The 18,852-nt window shown below is 35.6% G+C and overlaps 2 protein-coding genes across 2 annotated transcripts; both read right to left on the reverse strand.

Annotated features, from left to right (window-relative positions):
* Positions 1-2,974: 2,974 nt before the first annotated feature.
* LOC143590782 (high-affinity nitrate transporter 2.1-like) lies at positions 2,975-5,638 on the reverse strand. Its single transcript, XM_077071152.1, has 3 exons — positions 4,794-5,638; positions 4,587-4,702; positions 2,975-3,987 (listed from the first exon to the last, which is right to left on the reverse strand). The coding sequence occupies exons 1-3, from the start codon at positions 5,601-5,603 to the stop codon at positions 3,321-3,323; spliced, it is 1,593 nt and encodes a 530-aa protein (XP_076927267.1). The 5' UTR covers positions 5,604-5,638; the 3' UTR covers positions 2,975-3,320.
* Positions 5,639-12,038: 6,400 nt separating this feature from the next.
* Positions 12,039-13,854, reverse strand: LOC143590783 (high-affinity nitrate transporter 2.1-like). The gene is made up of 3 exons (XM_077071153.1): positions 13,005-13,854; positions 12,803-12,918; positions 12,039-12,720 (listed from the first exon to the last, which is right to left on the reverse strand). Exons 1-3 carry the CDS (start codon positions 13,812-13,814, stop codon positions 12,054-12,056), a joined length of 1,593 nt encoding a protein of 530 aa, XP_076927268.1. The 5' UTR covers positions 13,815-13,854; the 3' UTR covers positions 12,039-12,053.
* Positions 13,855-18,852: the final 4,998 nt, after the last annotated feature.

Here is an 18,852-nt window from a genome sequence, read left to right on the forward strand (position 1 = left end):
TGTTGACAACTAACTATTTGACTATGATTTCCCCATTCAAGTACAAGACAGACTAAATGCAAAAGCTACAACAAATACTAAAAGACTAGAGGGAGATTGTAGAGCCCATTTTGTGTATTAAAGTCTTTTGTATTTGTTCGTTAATTTCATGATGTATTTTGTTAGCTTTTGTAAAATCGTGTATGATTGGGCTCGGCCCTTTGTAAACAAAGTCCATTGGGTCGTTATTATTCTATAAATAGTGAAGCATGCCCATTCATTCGATAACCTTTTTCAAATACTACCAATTCTCACATATTTTCTCTAACGTTATCTATCTTTCTACTTTTGACAATAACCAAAACACAAAGCAAGATCTGAGATCTCGGTTGCTTGTGAGTGATTTCTACTAGCTCACAAGTGAGATTGTTTCAAGAACTTGTTGTATATCTCATCTTTAGGACCTACACTACCTAAAATCAAGGGATGGAAAATGATAAGTTAGATGAGGAATTGAAAAGTTGTTTTCTTTTTGAACGACTTAATATTTATATGTTGTGGAGTTTGAACCATTGACCTCCTATTTAACACCCTAACCACCTTACCACCCCATCAAAGTGGGAATGACGATTTTAAAGATGCTTAAATGTTGTTGTAAAGATGCTAATATATTATTTTAAATGTAAATGATATATATTTTTTTGGTGCTAATTAATATATTTTGATGATTGCATAATTTTAATTATGTACATGTTGTAAATATGTACACCGTTGTATATACTTTCAATAAGAGTAACAGTTCAATAGCGTTTTATTAATAAAAAACACCAGTTCGCAAAAGTTGTAGAAACATAAAAATACCAGTTGTCTTTTCAATTCGTTGTAAATCCAATAGAAACACCGGTTGTCTATCCATTGTAAAACCATTGGAAGTTGTATTTCCATTGTTAAACCATTATTAATACGGTTACAAAGCCATTGTAAAAACATAAATACACTGGTTCGTTAAACGTTGTATTTATAAAGACCACCGGTTTGTAGCCCATTGTAATCACTTCATTACACAGTGTTGGTTCATTGTAAATACTTTAATAACAATGGTTAACAACACGTTGTATTAGGTTATTTACACCGGTTAAGATCTCGTTGTAAATAAATATTTATAACGGTTGCCAGCCCGTTGTTAAGTATAATATACACCGGTTACTACCCGTTTTAATATCTTCTAGGATATACACCGGTTTTGGAACCGTTTTAATTATATTTTGCAACGCTTCGTTTAAAACGATTTTGAAACTGCTATGTTAACGCTATTTAACCTTTTTAAAATGGTCATTTTCTGTACTAGTGTCATCTACAGTGATATGAAAATAAAATTTTTTTGAGTAAATTATCATTTTCGTCCCCGATGCTTGGTCAATCATGTTAGTTTAGTACAAAAACTTTCTTTTCCTGCTTCTAGACCCTGGTGGTTTCCGAATCTTGGTCATTTTTGTTCATGGGATTGGTGCAAATAAGTGATGTTCGGTTCCAGTTATACTATTATAATCCTCATAGAAATGAAGATCAAGTTGTCATATTAATGACATCACTCAATCTATATTAATTGGTTTAAATTCTCATCTTATGCCGTCAAACGGAGGGGCTTACAAATAATGAGAACGTTGAAGATTATCAGTGGCATTGACTTGACTAATGTGATGGTCAATGATAGCGATAACGATAAGTGTGTCTTTCTTAACCAACAACTATGTGGGATTGTGAATCATATGCTTTGTTTTATGAATTATCCAATATGTGTCATACATTATAGGGTAAAGAGCATGATGTTTTTATTGCTGAAGATGAAGTCTCTCACCAAAAGTTCAAACCTTATATATTGCCTATGACATATATTATCTATCCTTAACTGAAAGATACAGGGCCTTGACCAATTAAACATGGGAGGGGCTACATCCGAGGAGGGGAACAACAAATGAAGACTTCAAAGATTTCAGTGGAATCATGCTCTACATATATGTATGGTTTCATAAAGATATTTAGAAGCTTACTTGGGAAGAAGATCAGCGAGCTGTCATTGAATATTGTGATAAATTGATAGTATCATCATAGGAGGAGGATAATTGTTGGTTGTAGGTTTGAGGATGATCAATTAATCGATCCTTAGAGTGTGAAGTGGATTGAAGATTGCGAAGTTGGAGGATTTAATAATTCATGAAATTTCGCAATAAGAAGCTAGTTTCGCAGAATTCCCTCTGCAAAACTACAACAATAGCGTATGCGAACTTGTATGGAAGCATGCGAATCTTCATGATGGAGTTGCAAATATGTCAAATGCTTCTTTGAGAATGTTGACGCGGTGTATGTGAACCTCCATGGATCAATCTCTTCGAAAGTACAGGCGTTCTTTAACGATTGGTGGTTCATTTGGTGGACCCAGGCTCAAAGGTCTATAAATAGGGAACTAGGCCTCATTGTTAGTGTCAGTCTATTTTGTATTTTGAGCCACCACCCCGGGGATGGCTCCTCCATGGTGGGACGAAGTTGTCTAATCGTTATTGTAATAAAAGTCGTTTACCGGAATCATAGCTTCGTTGTTCTTATCGTTTATATCTTTATGGTTACTTGATCGATTGGCTCACAGTTGACCCATCTCCACCGTTGTTGCTGGAAACAGTCTTGAATCACCATATCCGAGAGTTACACATATATTTTTCTGGTCTATTTACAATTATGCCGCCACATTTTTGTTTTAAGTGAAATTAAGGGTCATACCTCTTTCTTACGCTTTCTACAATAAAGATCCTTTGTAAAATAACTCAAAAGTTAATTAGTATAAAAGAATAAAAACCACTAAAGAAATAGGTAAATACCAAGATAAAAAAAACTTTATTCACCTTTAATTTGAATATGTATGGAGTGAATATTAAAAATTTATATACCGGTTTACACACATCATTCTTATATAAATTAATCATTTCAATCTTTATCAACGAATTACATATAATTAATTTAATTAATTTTAGACAAAAAGTATACCATTAATAAATATTGGATGTACAAATACATATGAAAAACATTGATTTTATTGTATAAATAGTTTGAAAAACAACAAAGTTTTTCAAAGGCCAGACTCACAAACAGACACTTTGTCAATACACTATGGAATTAGACATAAAAACCACAACCCCTTGGTTGTTTGAGCACCCCAATATTGCTAGATCAAGCATGTTTGTTTGTGAAAAATATGAAACTAGGTCATTCTTGATTGTGTATTTTGCTTATTTTGTTGCTATCAAATAACCACGCTTAATTAAAGAACATATGAAAATTGTATGAAATCAAGCATGGTTGGGGGTGTTTTGCGGTGGTGTTGGAGCCGATGCTACCCTTCCACCACGCTCCGACCGGCTATTCTCGGCGAATTTTAGACTTGCTTGGTGCATTCCTTTCTGTTTTTCCTCCTCGGTCCACTCGGAAACATAGTAATGCTCTTCACTACCTTTGATGATGTCTTGACTAGGAGGGAAAAACATGCTCCCCCATTGTGGGAAGTGAACAAAACTCACTGGAATTGTTACCAACATGATCATGATACCCATGTACGTTAACCCCTTTTCCGTTGAGAAAGATGCATTCGCAAAGAATATTAATTGGGTTAGCCCTGATCCAAAGTTCCCACCAGCCCCAGTCATTCCTGATATGATACCAAGGGACCTTCGAGAGATGAATGGAATGATGCCGAATGTAGCACCACAAGCGGCTTGTGCTCCGATTGAGAAGAGCATCATAAAGGTGATGGCTAATGGTAACGAGTTGACTAAGCCAAGGCATAAGCAACACAAACCACCAGCAGTTTGAAGAAGCCACAAGTTACAGAGACGACCTCGCATTCCGAATCGTGTTGCCATGTAATCTGATGTGAAACCTCCAAAGGGACGAGCTAGAAGATTTGCCATTCCGAAGCAAGCCGCAATGATACCAGCAAGGTGAAGCTTTAGATCAAATCTATTATTATAAACAAATACAAGAAATAAGTTAACCTTTTATGTAAAATTTTAATTTTTAGATGACTATTAGCTTTTAAGTATATTTGATTATCGTTCATTGCGTTCACTGTTTTTAAAAGTTCAATATTTATACTGCATCAACTTTACCTGTTGTTCCCAACATCGTAAGTTGAAAACGTCATTACAAATTAATTTACAAGTTAATTAACTAATGAATATATAAACTTAGTTTATTGTCAACTAAGTAGTTCAACCCAATTTATTAATCATGCTAATATTAACTTTCATCATTTAGAAATCTTGTAAAAACCAATACAGAAACGTATTATATAATGAAGAAAGTGTTCTTCCTAGCTAGTAACAAACCATATTCAAATTGTTACAGTTCAAGTCCCACCATTTTCATTTTTTTACAAGTAACAATTATCGGACTATATTTTAGTCGGTGTATGTTCTCCGTTCAAATATTAAAATAAAAATTAACCTCTTATCATCATTTTTTTATGTATAAGTAACACTTTTGTACGTAAAATGATAAGTTATATTAAGTGGCCCAGAGAATATACGGTTATTAATCAATAGAAACATATAATATACCTATCGTAGAAGTATTCAGCAATCACGTTATCAATTGTCAGCTCAACACCCATGGAGTAACCATAGAGAAGAACAAAGATCCATGTCCTATAGTTTGTCACAGCATACCATAAAACCTGAATGAAAAAAAAAGAGAGAAATTAAACATCAAAAAATTTAAAGTAGATAAAAATATGTTATGTTATGATATGATATGAGAAAGTTTACCTTGCCGAATTTATCTTTGGCAACATCACCTTTCTTCTGAAGGGCACCAAGGTTACCATCAGGCAAATCTTGGCCAAGAGTCAACACCAAAATGCCCATAATTACATTAAACCACCCTGGTATGAAAAATGCAATCCTCCAAGCCGTGAACGGTGTCGCTCCAGCCTTCTTGATGATCTCGAACAACACCGGCATAAGGAGTTGCGTGGCACCTCCCCCCATGTTCCCCCAACCGGCCGCTGTCCCGTTCACCAGCCCGATAATCTTGCTGTTGAACATGGTACTCATCCAGTACTGGCACGACACAAACGTAGCTAACGAGAACCCGATCATGAATCTGACGACTATGTACCCGCTAGCATCGCTTACAAAAGACATGCAAAAGACGGTGGGAGCGGACAACATGATGAGGAAGGCGCAACCGTAGCGAGGCCCCAACAAGTCACAAACCGCACCCATGGCCAGCCTGGAGTAAATACTACCCGAAACAGACGCCACACCCGCGTTCCCTATGTCGGCTTTGGTGAGGTCCAGGTTGTCGCGGATGATGGGGACAAGTGGAGCGGCCGCGAAGGTGGAGATGAAGGTGGTGAAGAAAGATATCCATGAGAGGTGGAATGTTCTCATGTGAGGGTTTGCAAATGAGAAGAGTTTGAACACGGTTGCTTTGTGTTCGGAGTCCACTGGTAGGTCGAATTTCGCAGTGCGATCGGTGTGCACCACCGGAGACGCCACCGAGAAGGCCATCACTGCTTCTCTGCCGGTCACTCCATGCATGGAGCTTCCTGGAGAACCTTCAACCGCAGGCATTGCTGTTATTCGACCTCTAACGGTTTGATTTTATGTTTTTGTTGTTTTCTTATATGTTTTCAGATATTGTTATATATAGATGAAGTTAATAAGTTTAATAGTACAAGTTGAGGGGATGTTGAAATGGTATAAGGATATTAAATATGTATATAAGGGTTGACAAATGAAAGGGTTAAAATTTGATAGCCAGTGGACATTCCCAAAAGGTTGTAGATACTTTTTTGAGGAATCCAGTTTGCCGCATACGATGAAATGGAATAGTATTTGGCCTTATCGGATATTCCAAAAGATCTTTACCACAAATTAAGATAAGTTTACAGCAACATATAGAATATACTATACTAGCTAGATGCTTCTGATTTTGGGTACAGCTATATGTGATTAAGCAACTCACTTTTGGTCAACTACACGAGAGGCAGGCGGACACTAAATAAGCATTTATCTACCTTTACACAAATTCTTGATGACTAGTTTTGTGTTTCTAAATTCATCTATAAACAGATCGCTAGAAATCAGCTCGATCATAAACGGGTATGATGGAGCTGGCTCGGTTTGCTAAAGCGTATCAAACATATTTTTCTCACTTCCGTCTCGTGTCAACAAAAATATTAAATTTTCCAAAAAACTAATATGATAAAGAAATTATCTTATCTATAATTATCGAATTCTATATATATACAATGTTAACTTTGATAAATAAACAAATACTTAGTATCTTATCTTTGATTATCGAATTCTATATATATACAATGTTAACTTTGATACATAAACAAGTATTTATATCCTTGTGTTGTGGCCGAGCATGTTAAAAGTGTTACATGCTTGAAAGCTACTACGCAATGTAGCGGGGACGAGGTTGGAACTCAGTTGGTATGGAACTCAGTCGGTATTTTCTCAAGTCGTTAAGGTAAAAGTCTCGTGATCAAAGTTAAAAGTAAAAAAAGTTTAATTGTAGTTAGTATAAAGTTTTGTGTGGCCGAAGTTGAAAGTTTAAAGTTTTGTGACAAATGTTTGTAGCCAAAGTTATAAGGCCAAAAATATTGTGATAAAGTAGATTGAACCAAAGTTTTATTACCAAAATTGATTATCAAAAGGTAAATGTTTAAAACTTAGGTGGAAGATACGTTTAAAACTAACGATAAAACTCTAAGGAAGTAAAAGTAAAACACTCTGAGAACAAAAGGTAATATTTGAGAAATTAGTGGCAAAACAATAAGAACCAAACTTCAAGTTAGTTTTTAATTATATATAATGTTAATTTTCATATTATCATATATAACATTAGATTAAAACATCAAATGAACTTACAAAGCAGAAAGTGAATTCGATATGTGTCAAAGCCAGTCCTATAGATGAAGTTCCAGATTGAAACTGAGTTAGAGAGTAATTTAGATTTATTAGAATAAAAAACTAATAGTAAAATTTAATGTTAAAAGTTATAAGGATTACGTCATTGAAATTTAGAAAGTCTAAATCAATTTTAAAGTCATGACACGCAATCAAACTTGACAATATTAAAAGTTTAGTCAACTGCTAATTCAGATTCCACATCATTAAAATGACATTGTAGTCGCAATTTGAAGGTCCCATGTTACAAATTACATTAATTTAATGATTTCCTATAGTACTTAATTACTACAAGTAGCAAAAATGACCCTTACTAGAAGTAGGATTGTAATGGGTCTTCTAGTTCAGTGATATTGAGCTTGATGATTATGACTTGTGATCTTTATGGTTTTAGATTTGAAACCTATCTCAAGGAGGTTTCCTATAGTTATGGGCCGATTTTCTTCTTGTTGGTGTTTCTAGATCAAAATCATTATGCATGACTGACATCCTGTCTCAAAAACACTCACTCGGGTATTTAATTGGATAATCTGAAAAGAAAACAAGAACTAGTATGTTACTCTATACTTAAAAATCTTGTACTCAAAATGAAACAAAAAGTTTTCATAAACATATATTACAAAGACATTCCATGAATACGTAGAGAACTATTACAGCGCTTTGTTGAAACAACACAACTTTTCTAGAAAGAGCATATAATATTTGGGCAATTAATTATATAACTAGCAATTAATTAATCGGTTAAATCAGCAGGAAAATTAATTACAAATTAAAACTCCTACAGTAGTAACATATGGGGGCAATGATGCAAATTGGATGGTAGGGGGTGAGGGTGATTGGCGAGGAAAAAAGTGTAGCGCCAACCATAAGATTAAGTTACTTATATGAAGCTAGGATGATGATAGTATTTTAGGGTTGGGTTGGGTTGGGTTGGGTTGGGAATGACGATTATTTTTCTTGGTTTTATTTTAGTTTTGTAAGTAATTTATGAAATCAATATATATTGGGGCGGACTTACTTGAGAGTGAGGGGTAGCACCCGCTACCCCTCAACTTTTCCGACGAAGCGAAAATTTTTAATTATCTTTTACGTTTTAGATATTATGTTACCCCTGAATTATGTTATGTTACCCCTAAAAGGGTTTTAAAACCTTTCAAATATACATTTTAAAGTTAACAAAAACCTGCAATTAAATTAGAATCCATGAAGTATGATATCTTGAGAGAGAGAGAGGGAGAGAGAGAGATGGAAAAGAAACGTGGGCTAATTAAAAAAATAGATAAAATATAAGCAAATTTATTATTAACCCCTTTTAATTCAACACAATTACAAATAATAACATTTAATTTGATTTGAATTTTAAATCACCTTATAGTTAAAAATTTCACATTACTTGTTAATCAAATATTCAAGTTAAATTGAATAGATAAAAATAATATGTTTAAATGATATGTTTTGTTGTTAGATTAGTTAAATGATTTAGATTTTTTTTATCTGTTATTCTTGGTTTACAATTGTCTTTTAATTTCTTATTTAACTAAATATTGTATTTAGTAATATTTTTGTTGAGTAAACACTAAAACTACTCATTAACAATACGTATTTGATATGATTAAAAGATATCAATAAAATTATTGTGTTAACATGTTAATAAGTTTGAATAATTTTACAACATCAATAAGCAAACAAGTTTGGGTTATTTTGGGGCGACCCATTATCCACCATTGCAAATGGGTTAACCGGACGTCGCTACGCTTGTTTCACTAAGTTGGACCCGGGATATGCCAAACGCGTAACTAGACACCTGTACAGGCGAAACCCTATATTGGGCTCCGTTACGTGCAAAACACGCAATTAGGCACCGGTAAACGTGAAACCGGAAAAAAACTTAATGTACAGTTAATTTTTTTACGTTACCCCTGAAGTTATTATCTAGATCCGCCACTGAATATATGCACATACAATTGTAAGTAGAGGTTCACAAAAAAACCCGTACTCGGAACCGGACCCGAAAAATATACCCAGAACCGGTTTTTTTATACCCGAGTATTCTATACCCAAAACCGGAACCGACCTTACCCGTAGGGTATGGATAGGGTATGCATTTTGAGGTCAATAACCGTACCCGGAACTGTACCCGATTTATACTCGGTCATACCCTATGCCCGATACCTGGTTATACCCGATACCCGATACCAATTTTCTAATACTCGAAATAATATGTGAATTTTTATTGTATATTTTTATGTTCACTTCACAACTTTTATGTTTTAGTTTTTGTAAAATACATATTTCTAAGTAAATAAGTTGTAATTAAGTGGATTTATAGTTTTTGTAATATAGTTTAATTATTTTTATAAATTACAAAGCAAATTTAAATTTTAAAAAATTAAAAAATGAATAAAAAAATTACAAATTCAATACCGGGTATTAATACCCGGTTGTACCCGGACACATACCCGGTTTCAATACCTGAACCCGATTATACCCTACCCGGGTACATAGGGTTGAGTTTTTCTCCTCAATACCCTACCCAAACCCTACCCGATTTCTCTCAATACCAGATTTTTCAATACCCGATCATACCCGAAACCGGTTCCATACCCAAACCCGGGTATTAGAAAAAACCCGATTTGTGCACCTCTCATTGTAAGGGGCTGCAGAGAGAGTCAGGCATAGATCATGGGAATCAAACGTGTCTTTCTTTCTTATCACTTGGAATATTACAAGTTTGGCCACTTGAACAGGTTAAAGGTTGTTCCGGTCTCTTCATACCGGCCTGTTGCTGGTATAAAAAGAGGATATTGTCTTAAAGGGGATGGATGACCCTTATAAAAAGGATGCGGTGAGAAAGATGGGGCAGGATTAGGTTAGTTCATTACTCTTATCAAAAATAAAAAGGATAACAGACAGCCGGGGGGAGGAGCCAACCCAACATCGAGGAACGTCCGGATAAGTGGAAGAGACACAAACTAGAAGAATTAACAACCTGAAGAGATATATAATCCAGTCACTAAAGAAAAAAAGAAACACACGTTTTATAATGTCTTTTTCTCCCACCAGAGAGAATGTCAAAACCAACCATGTTCCTGCCACTAGAGACACTTCACATATGAAAAGATTGTCCCTAGAGAGTACAGGGTAAGGGAGATGGGTTGAGCCAACAGGTTGAAATGGGCCAGGACAAGTCTATTACCCTTTTCATAAATAATAAGAATAATAGACTTGTGTTGGGGCTGAAGAGCCTATCCTGTAATTGGACTTACCGTGTGCCGGCTCCACCAATGGGCTTATAGGAGGAAATAAGAAGTGAGCCCAATAATGATCGAAGAAGGAAAGCCTTGATCAGGGAAAAGAAAATGGTAAAAAGTAATTGGAGGAACTAAGTCTTTAAAGACATGTAATCAAGGATTGTTCTACCAAGAAAATAATGTAACCACTCTTGGCAGAATAGAAGACGAAGACATGCATGCATCTCCAGCCCAGATCGTACCATGGTGAGGAAACAACTTGTTGTGCATCTCCAGGCCAGCATATCCTATAAATAGTTTTTCACCAACACCCTTTTAAAAAAAAACCTCAAAATATTCTATGGAGCTTAAGGTGTTAGAGCATTTTTCTTCTCTATTTCTAAAATTAAAATTATATTAAAAATCACTATTTTCTCCTTCCTTTTCAGTTAAATAATAAATTTTTTTATATCTTTATCATTATATTTTCTTTCTCCTGTTAAAACCACTTTCAAAAAAGATTAATATATTATGAAGGGTAAACAATGTTTCTTTAAATTTAAATATAAACAGTAATATTTTATCTTCTCTCCACTAACAACCACACCTAAAAATGGGAAATACACTAACATAATATATAATATAAAGAACTCATTGTGAATACTCTTAGATTAAATGTTATAGATTAAAATTTATCATAGACTTTTTGGGCGTTACTCTCACCATTGCATGCACCCAAAACCAAACACCATTTGACCTAAAAAAATATGGGGGTTGAGGTCACGCCAAAGGAATGGCCCATGCTCCTTCACATTCTTCAAAAAAGAGATTGCTTAATTGGTTTTATGTGTTCCCAATATAGACAACGTCTATATTTTAATAAATAAAAAAAAAACACTTTTAACTATTTAAACAAAGAACTCTCTCCTCATATTATATGAAATACTTTTATTCATCTATCCAAATCTCTCCTAATCTTCACAAATATATATAAAAAAACATGGAATTCTCACAAGAAAAGGTGATAGTTTTGACGGTTTGTGTGAAGATCCAACTTTTACTTGAACATGGTCAAACCTCACAACCGCTTAAACGACGACCAAAAATCAAGCAAGATCGTGAAGCGGTTCATAACCAACTTTTATATGAATTCCATTTTTTTAATATATATCATGTATTATTCTAATTTAAACGAGAATAATAATGATTGTAAAATGATTCATATTTTGGTTAACTAAGCATCATTCATTACACTTGATTTTTGAATTTGTTAGTTAATGCCCCATTGTTTATGTGACACTGAGGTGTCATCACTTTTGTATTAATTAACCTTCACCATAACATACAGTCTTACACCTTCTTTTTGTGTAATTTCCTTTCCCTGGTTTAATGGTTTCTTAACTCTTTTAAGTCTTAGTACAAATAGTTTTACTTGCACTATTGGTCGGTATTTTCTAGGCATTGCCTGTGAATTTTTGATTGTCTTATAAGTGGCTAGCAATTTGTTAATGTGTTCGTTTTTGAGTCTTTAAGTTAGTAATTATTTCAACGAATCAGATATAATGCTAGATAAAACTGTATTATTGATGTTGGTACAATGGTACGAGTATGCATGAAATACATTTACTTTATTGTTCAAACAAGTAGTTTTTGAAAAATAGAGCTATGACTCACAAACAGACACTTATAACAAGTTTGTTTTCAAATAAGATTTAGAAACCAGAATCCCTTTGGTTGTTAGGGCACCCTCATATTTCTAAATCAGGCAGCATATGCATGAACCAAGCTTAGACTTCTTGATTGCATGTATTGCTTCTTTTGGTTGCTATTCAACTAAACATGCAATCTTTTATTATCTGAAAGTTGTAGTGAATCAAACATGGTTGGGAGTGTTCTCGGGTGGTGTTGGAGCCGATGCCACCCTCCTGCCACGCTCGGAGCGGCTGTTCTCGGCAAACTTAAGACTTGCCTGATGCATCCCCTTCTGTTTTTCGTCCTCCGTCCATTCAGATTCATAGTAATGCTCTTCACTGCCTTTGACAATATCTTGACTAGGAGGAAAAAACATGCTCCCCCATTGTGGGAAGTGAACAAAACTCACAGGAATTGTAACAAGCATGATCATGATACCCATGTATGTCAACCCTTTTTCTGTTGAGAAAGATGCATTGGCAAAGAATATCAATTGGGTTAGCCCTGATCCAAAGTTCCCGCCAGCCCCTGTCATTCCTGAAATGATACCAAGCGAACGCCGGGAGATGAAGGGAATGATGCCGAACGTGGCACCGCATGCCGCCTGTGCCCCGATGGAAAAGAGCATCATAAAGGTGATGGCTAAGGGCAAGGAGTTGACTAAGCCAAGGCATAGGCAACACAAACCACCGGCAGTTTGAAGAAGCCACAAGTTCCAGAGACGACCTCGCATTCCGAATCTTGTTGCCATGTAATCCGATGTGAAACCTCCGAAGGGACGAGCTAGAAGGTTTGCCATTCCGAAGCATGCCGCGATGATTCCAGCAAGGTGAAGCTTTAGGTCAAATCTATAGTTACAAACATAAATCAATTAAAAGTGAATACCGTCCTTTTGATAATAATAATAACTTACTTATGTACTATATATACCTGTCATAGAAGTATTCAGCAATGACGTTATCAATTGTAAGCTCGACGCCCATTGAATAACCATAGAGAAGAACAAAGATCCATGTCCGATAGTTTGTCACAGCATACCATAAAACCTGAATGAAAAAAAAAGGGAGAAATTAAACATCAAAAAATTTAAAGTAGATAAAAATATGTTATGATATGATATGAGAAAGTTTACCTTGCCGAATTTATCTTTGGCAACATCACCTTTCTTCTGAAGGGCACCAAGGTTACCATCAGGCAAATCTTGGCCAAGAGTCAACACCAAAATGCCCATAATTACATTAAACCACCCTGGTATGAAAAATGCAATCCTCCAAGCCGTGAACGGTGTCGCTCCAGCCTTCTTGATGATCTCGAACAACACCGGCATTAGGAGCTGCGTGGCACCTCCCCCCATGTTCCCCCAACCGGCCGCCGTCCCGTTCACCAGACCGATAATCTTGCTGTTGAACATGGTACTCATCCAGTACTGGCATGACACAAACGTCGCTAACGAGAACCCGATCATGAACCTGACGGCTATGTACCCACTCGCGTCACTCACGAACGACATGCAAAACACCGTGGGAGCCGACAACATGATGAGGAAGGCGCAGCCGTAGCGAGGCCCCAACATGTCGCAGACAACTCCCATGGTCAGCCTGGAGAAAATGCTACCCGAGACGGACGCAACACCCGCGTTCCCTATGTCCGCTTTCGTCAGGTCCAAGTTGTCCCGGATGATGGGCACCAGCGGAGCCGCGGCAAAGGTGGAGACGAAGGTGGTGAAGAATGATATCCACGAAAGGTGGAATGTTCTCATATGAGGGTTTGCGAATGAGAACAGCTTGAACACGGTTGCTTTGTGTTCGGAATCCACCGGTAGGTCGAATTTCGCAGTGCGATCGGTGTGCACCACCGGAGAGGCCACCGAGAAGGCCATCACTGCTTCTTTGCCGGTCACTCCATGCATGGAGCTTCCCGGTGAACCTTCAATCGTAGGCATTGTTGTTACTCTCTAGTTAATATTTGATTTATTGTTTTTTGTTGTTTGCTGATTTGTTTGTGTGATCACAAAGATATTTGGTGATTATATAGGCTTGTTTAGATATTTAATAGTACAAGTTGAGGGGATGATGAAATGGTTTTAGAATTTTAAATATATTTACAAGGGTTGACAAATGAAAGGGTTAAAATTTGATAGCTAGAGGACATTCCCAAAAGGCTGTAGAAACTTTATCTAAGGAATCCAATTTGCCGCATAATATGAAGAGGAATACTTGTTGGCCTTATCCGGTATCCCATATGATCTTTACCGCAAATTAAGACCTGTTTACAGCAACATATGAATATACAATGCTAGCTTCAGGTACAACTATATGTGATTAAACAACTAATTATTTCCGTCAACAATCAGACAAAACATGCCAACACTATGTATTCCTTAGTAATCATATTTTCTCTTATCTGCCGACTTAGAGTTTATAGCTTAGAAACCGTCAACCTATCTCTTAAAGCTGTGTTAAGTCGATGGCCTTTATAATTTTTAATCTTATAGTCCAAACTTTCAAAGAGAACAAAAACTAGAATGTTGTCTAAAACAGGATTAAATGTGAACATATTAACCTATCTTGGTGTAATTCCCTCCCTTGATCGTGCCGAGGGTTAAGGGATAGCACTACCAACCTCCTCTGATGTGCGTTAAGGCGTGTGGATTTATACAATATATACTGCGGCTATCTAGCTCGTTAGCGCAAGCATACCCTTTCAAGATATTGTTTTAGAAGATATTGAGATTGGTGTTAGACGTCAATGTTATCCTAGAAAATTTTTCATGAGTCACTGTTAGAATTTCAAGGGGTGGCCGGTCGGGTTTTTACATGCAAATATAGTAATAAATATATATTTCTTTTCATAGGGGTTGCCCTGCCCCAGTTCGCTACACTTGTGTCCAATCCTGTTGGCTCCCATGTCGCGTCAAGTGTAGCCCCAATGCGTAGTGGCAACTTGTGTTATTGCTTATTTTGCATCTTTTGAATTTTAACATCTAGGTCGCTAGCTTTGGATAGAGAAGAGAGGCATGTTATGTTATTGCCTATTTTGCATATTTTGAATTTCATTATTAATCTAATGTTAGGCATATTTGTCTTGTACTTTAACATATATGTTAACACTAGAGTTTCAGCGAGGGGGTAGGGGGTGTCACACTGAACTATTTTTTAACGGTCTTTGTGTTATTCAGTGTACTTTCCTTATCTTGAGTACTGCCGAGTCATGTGAGGCCATTTTTTAAGTAAACACATCTTTAACACTTATTAGTGCATATGCATACTATATCATTAACACTGAGAGTGTGTATATATATGTGAAGATATAGTATTGATGGCTTCCCAACATAAAAGGGCATGATTTACTAAACAAGGAACAATTAATTCGTGACCTACAAGTATGGTAACACTATGACGGTTGTGCTTATTTTTTTCCAATAGAAAGGCAATCTAGATCGATGGATGGGATTTTAACACCCGGTTTTGCTTTAACATATCATGTTTTATACTACCATTGTGAATAAGTGACACATTGACATGGGATGATCGAGAGGCGCATATTATTTTAAACCTTTTTTTAACATCAAACTTTTCCATCATAAAATTCCTAAAACCTTGTATTTTCAAGGATTTCAACCCACCATCTAACTTTAGTATAGTAATGGAGGGGCACAACAAGAAGGTGAAATTGATAACCACGAGAGAGATTAGTAATACTAAGTTTGGTGGTGTGTAATATCGACACACCGGGTTCTATGAGTGTGGCACAAAATCTGAGAAACTTTGTAAGTTTTTTCAACTTTTGCCTCACTTATATTATTTTAGTCATAAATTAATTAACCTTTCGTTGTAGTTCATAAAACACATACGCGAAACACTCTTCACAAATTTTTTAAGAGGACAAGAAATAGATAGTAATGAACACATGCTTGTATAATACAAACGTTATACACTCACACATCAATTATACCATTAAATGTTTCACAAACTAGCGTTTTTTTTATATATATTGTTTTGTTACACCTGAGAGTGAGAAGAGGTATACTCAACTATATCGGCAAAATTGTGTATACCGGCAAAATTGTGTTGATGCTGTTGTGATAGGTGATAATTTTCAAATTTCCTATGAGTGATCGATCTATCATAGCTACACCGTCGTCGGTCCATTGATGAAAATGAATTTCTTAAATGTCACTAGCACCCATCGGAAATTCGTTATTGAGACTCCCTTTGGTGATCACTGAGTAATTTACTTCAGAAAATGTATTGCTCGCGCGTAATTTATCGACAGAGTATCACCAACGGATACTGATGTGGCCCACCTTCAATTAAAGTCATATGTTTTTGTTTCGTATGCATTGCCCACACATAGTTTATCGACTAAGTATGACCAATGGATTACTATTGTGACCCATGTTTTATTAACCTCGTATGTTTTTGTTTTGTCGTATAACTTTTAAAAGGTTATTAACTAATGGCAAATCCGTGTGTGGCAACGGGGACGCCGGAATTCGGTCAAAACCGTTAAACAAATAAAAAAACAGAAAAAAAATCTAGGGAATATGTTAACAAAAAGAAATTACTTAATGTTAAAAAAAAGTGTCAAAAAGACTAGTTTTAACATCGTGTACATTAACGTTCAAAAGGTAGAGTATTTGTGGCTTGACGGGCATAGTGGGAGAGATTACCATCTTTAGTGACTTTGGCCTATATGTCCGATTTGTGTGGAACATTATGAAACTTGAGACCATATTGTTGTTTCTTAAAAGACTGGTCAAAGCCATATGGCATATCCTAATACGAACAATAATATTAATTAATTTTAATATGCTTATTTAAGTTTTATTTATTATTAAGTTTCCTTATTATATTCTAATTAGGTTTCCTTATTTATTATCTTTTCCTATTTTGTATGTCTTTATTTTTCCATAAATTGTAATCTTCGTTTGAGAAAGAATAAGAAAATTAATCAGAAAATTTTGCAACTTCAGTTTCTTCTTCTCTTCTTATTCTTGGAGCCAAATCCACTCTATGGTTCTATCGGGAGATTGACCAAATCTAATATGAGGCATATTTGTCTTATACTTTAGCATATATAACAACACTAATGTCTCTGCGTTGAGGTACCACACTAAACTATATCTTTAACAGTCTTTGTGATGTTAAACGTACTTCACTTATCTCACCGAGTCATGTGAGTCAAGTTTTTGAGTAAACACATCTAACACTTATTAGTGCATATGCATACTTAATTTTGTATCATTAACACTGAGAGTATGTAATTGTGTATATGTGCGAAGATGTAGTATTGATGGCTTCCCAACATAAAGGCCCACATTTACTAAACAAGGAACAATTAATTCGTGACCTACAAGTATGGTAATATGATGGATGTGCTTAATTTTCCAATAGAAAGGCAATCTAGATCGATGGATGGGATTAACATACAGTTTTGTTTTAACATTTCATGTTATATACTGCCATTATGAATAAGTGACACATTGACATGGGATGATCGAGAGGTATATATTATTTTAAAAATTTTTGAAAAACAATTTTTTTCCTTAAAAATCTCTAAAATCTAACATTTGCAAGGATTTAAACCCCATGATCTTACCTTTGTAAGGGAGAGGGACAACTAGAAGGTAAAACTGATAACCACGAGAGAGAATAGTAGCACTAAGTTTGGTGGTGTGTAATGTTGGCACCGGTGTTTTGAAATCCAGCCCGGTTCCACCGGAACCCGGTCTCTATAGAGACCGAATCAAGGTATTTGGCCCGTTTTTAAAACCCCGGCCGGTTTTTTCGGGTTTTGGTCCGCACACACTGGGTGACCCGACTGGTGAATCGATAAAATTAACCCATTTTTTCATTAAATTAAAAATGAAATGTGCATGTCAGGATTTAAACTTGGGTCATTTTCAAGATAGAAACTTTAATAATTACCCCATTAGCTAGCAAACCAAGCTTCATTAATTTTTTTATTGACCAAACATAAATCATATATATTTAAAAGTCAATGTATAAAACATAAATAAACATTAAAGTTTATTATTATTATTATTATTATTATTATTATTATTATTATTATTATTATGAGTGTTATATATATATATATATATATTTAAATTATTTATGACGTCATTCGGGTTAAACATCGGTCTGCCCTCCCTAATCGGGCTAACCTTTGACCCGGTAAGGCGTCCGGATCGACATCCCGGTCGGGTCTGAAAACATTGTTCGGCACAACAAGGTCTACGAGAGTGGCACAAAATTTTAAGAATTTTGTAAGTTTTTTCAACTTTCGCCTACACTTATATTTATTTTACTTATAAGTTAATTGACCATGAGTTGAGTGCATGTTGACTTAGTGAAGTTACCATCACGCCCTTAAATAATAAAGGGAAATTACCATCCTACATTTTAATAATAATAATAATAATAATAATCTCATCCTCCACACCTCATCGATCTCATCCACCACCGTCCCCACCCCCTTATCCACCCTTTCTTCCCTGATGAACCTCCACCGCCATAACCTTCGCAGACTACCGACATTACCGTCACTACACACCATCATCCCCATTACCTTTTCCACGACAACCCTATTCCCTGCATATTTGCCACCACAACCCCATTCCTTAAACATTGGATTTCACCGAAAAATCAGTTTTTGCCGGTTTAATGGAGATGCTGGGATTCGAACTACCATGTGAACTAGGTTGTTTATTGGTATTCTTACAGAACATGAAATATATATTAGCACATTCAACACCTCATCTTCCCTAATTTTCAGTTAGGGTTTCCTTTTCAATTCCAAACCATTATCATCATCATAAAACACATGTTTGTATAATGAGAACAGAGGCAATTTGACACACACCAACTTAGAGCTTACGCGTGTGACCAATAGTTGGTACTTGTTTTGTAAATATATAAGAGTTTAGGGTTGTAAAGCGGACGTCTTGATTAAAATATTAATATAATTAAAAATTC

The sequence above is a fragment of the Bidens hawaiensis genome, unplaced genomic scaffold, assembly GCF_021521415.1.
Source record: "Bidens hawaiensis isolate Kalapana, Puna unplaced genomic scaffold, B.hawaiensis_p1.1 tig00038992_1, whole genome shotgun sequence".
NCBI classification, from domain to species: Eukaryota; Viridiplantae; Streptophyta; class Magnoliopsida; order Asterales; family Asteraceae; genus Bidens; species Bidens hawaiensis.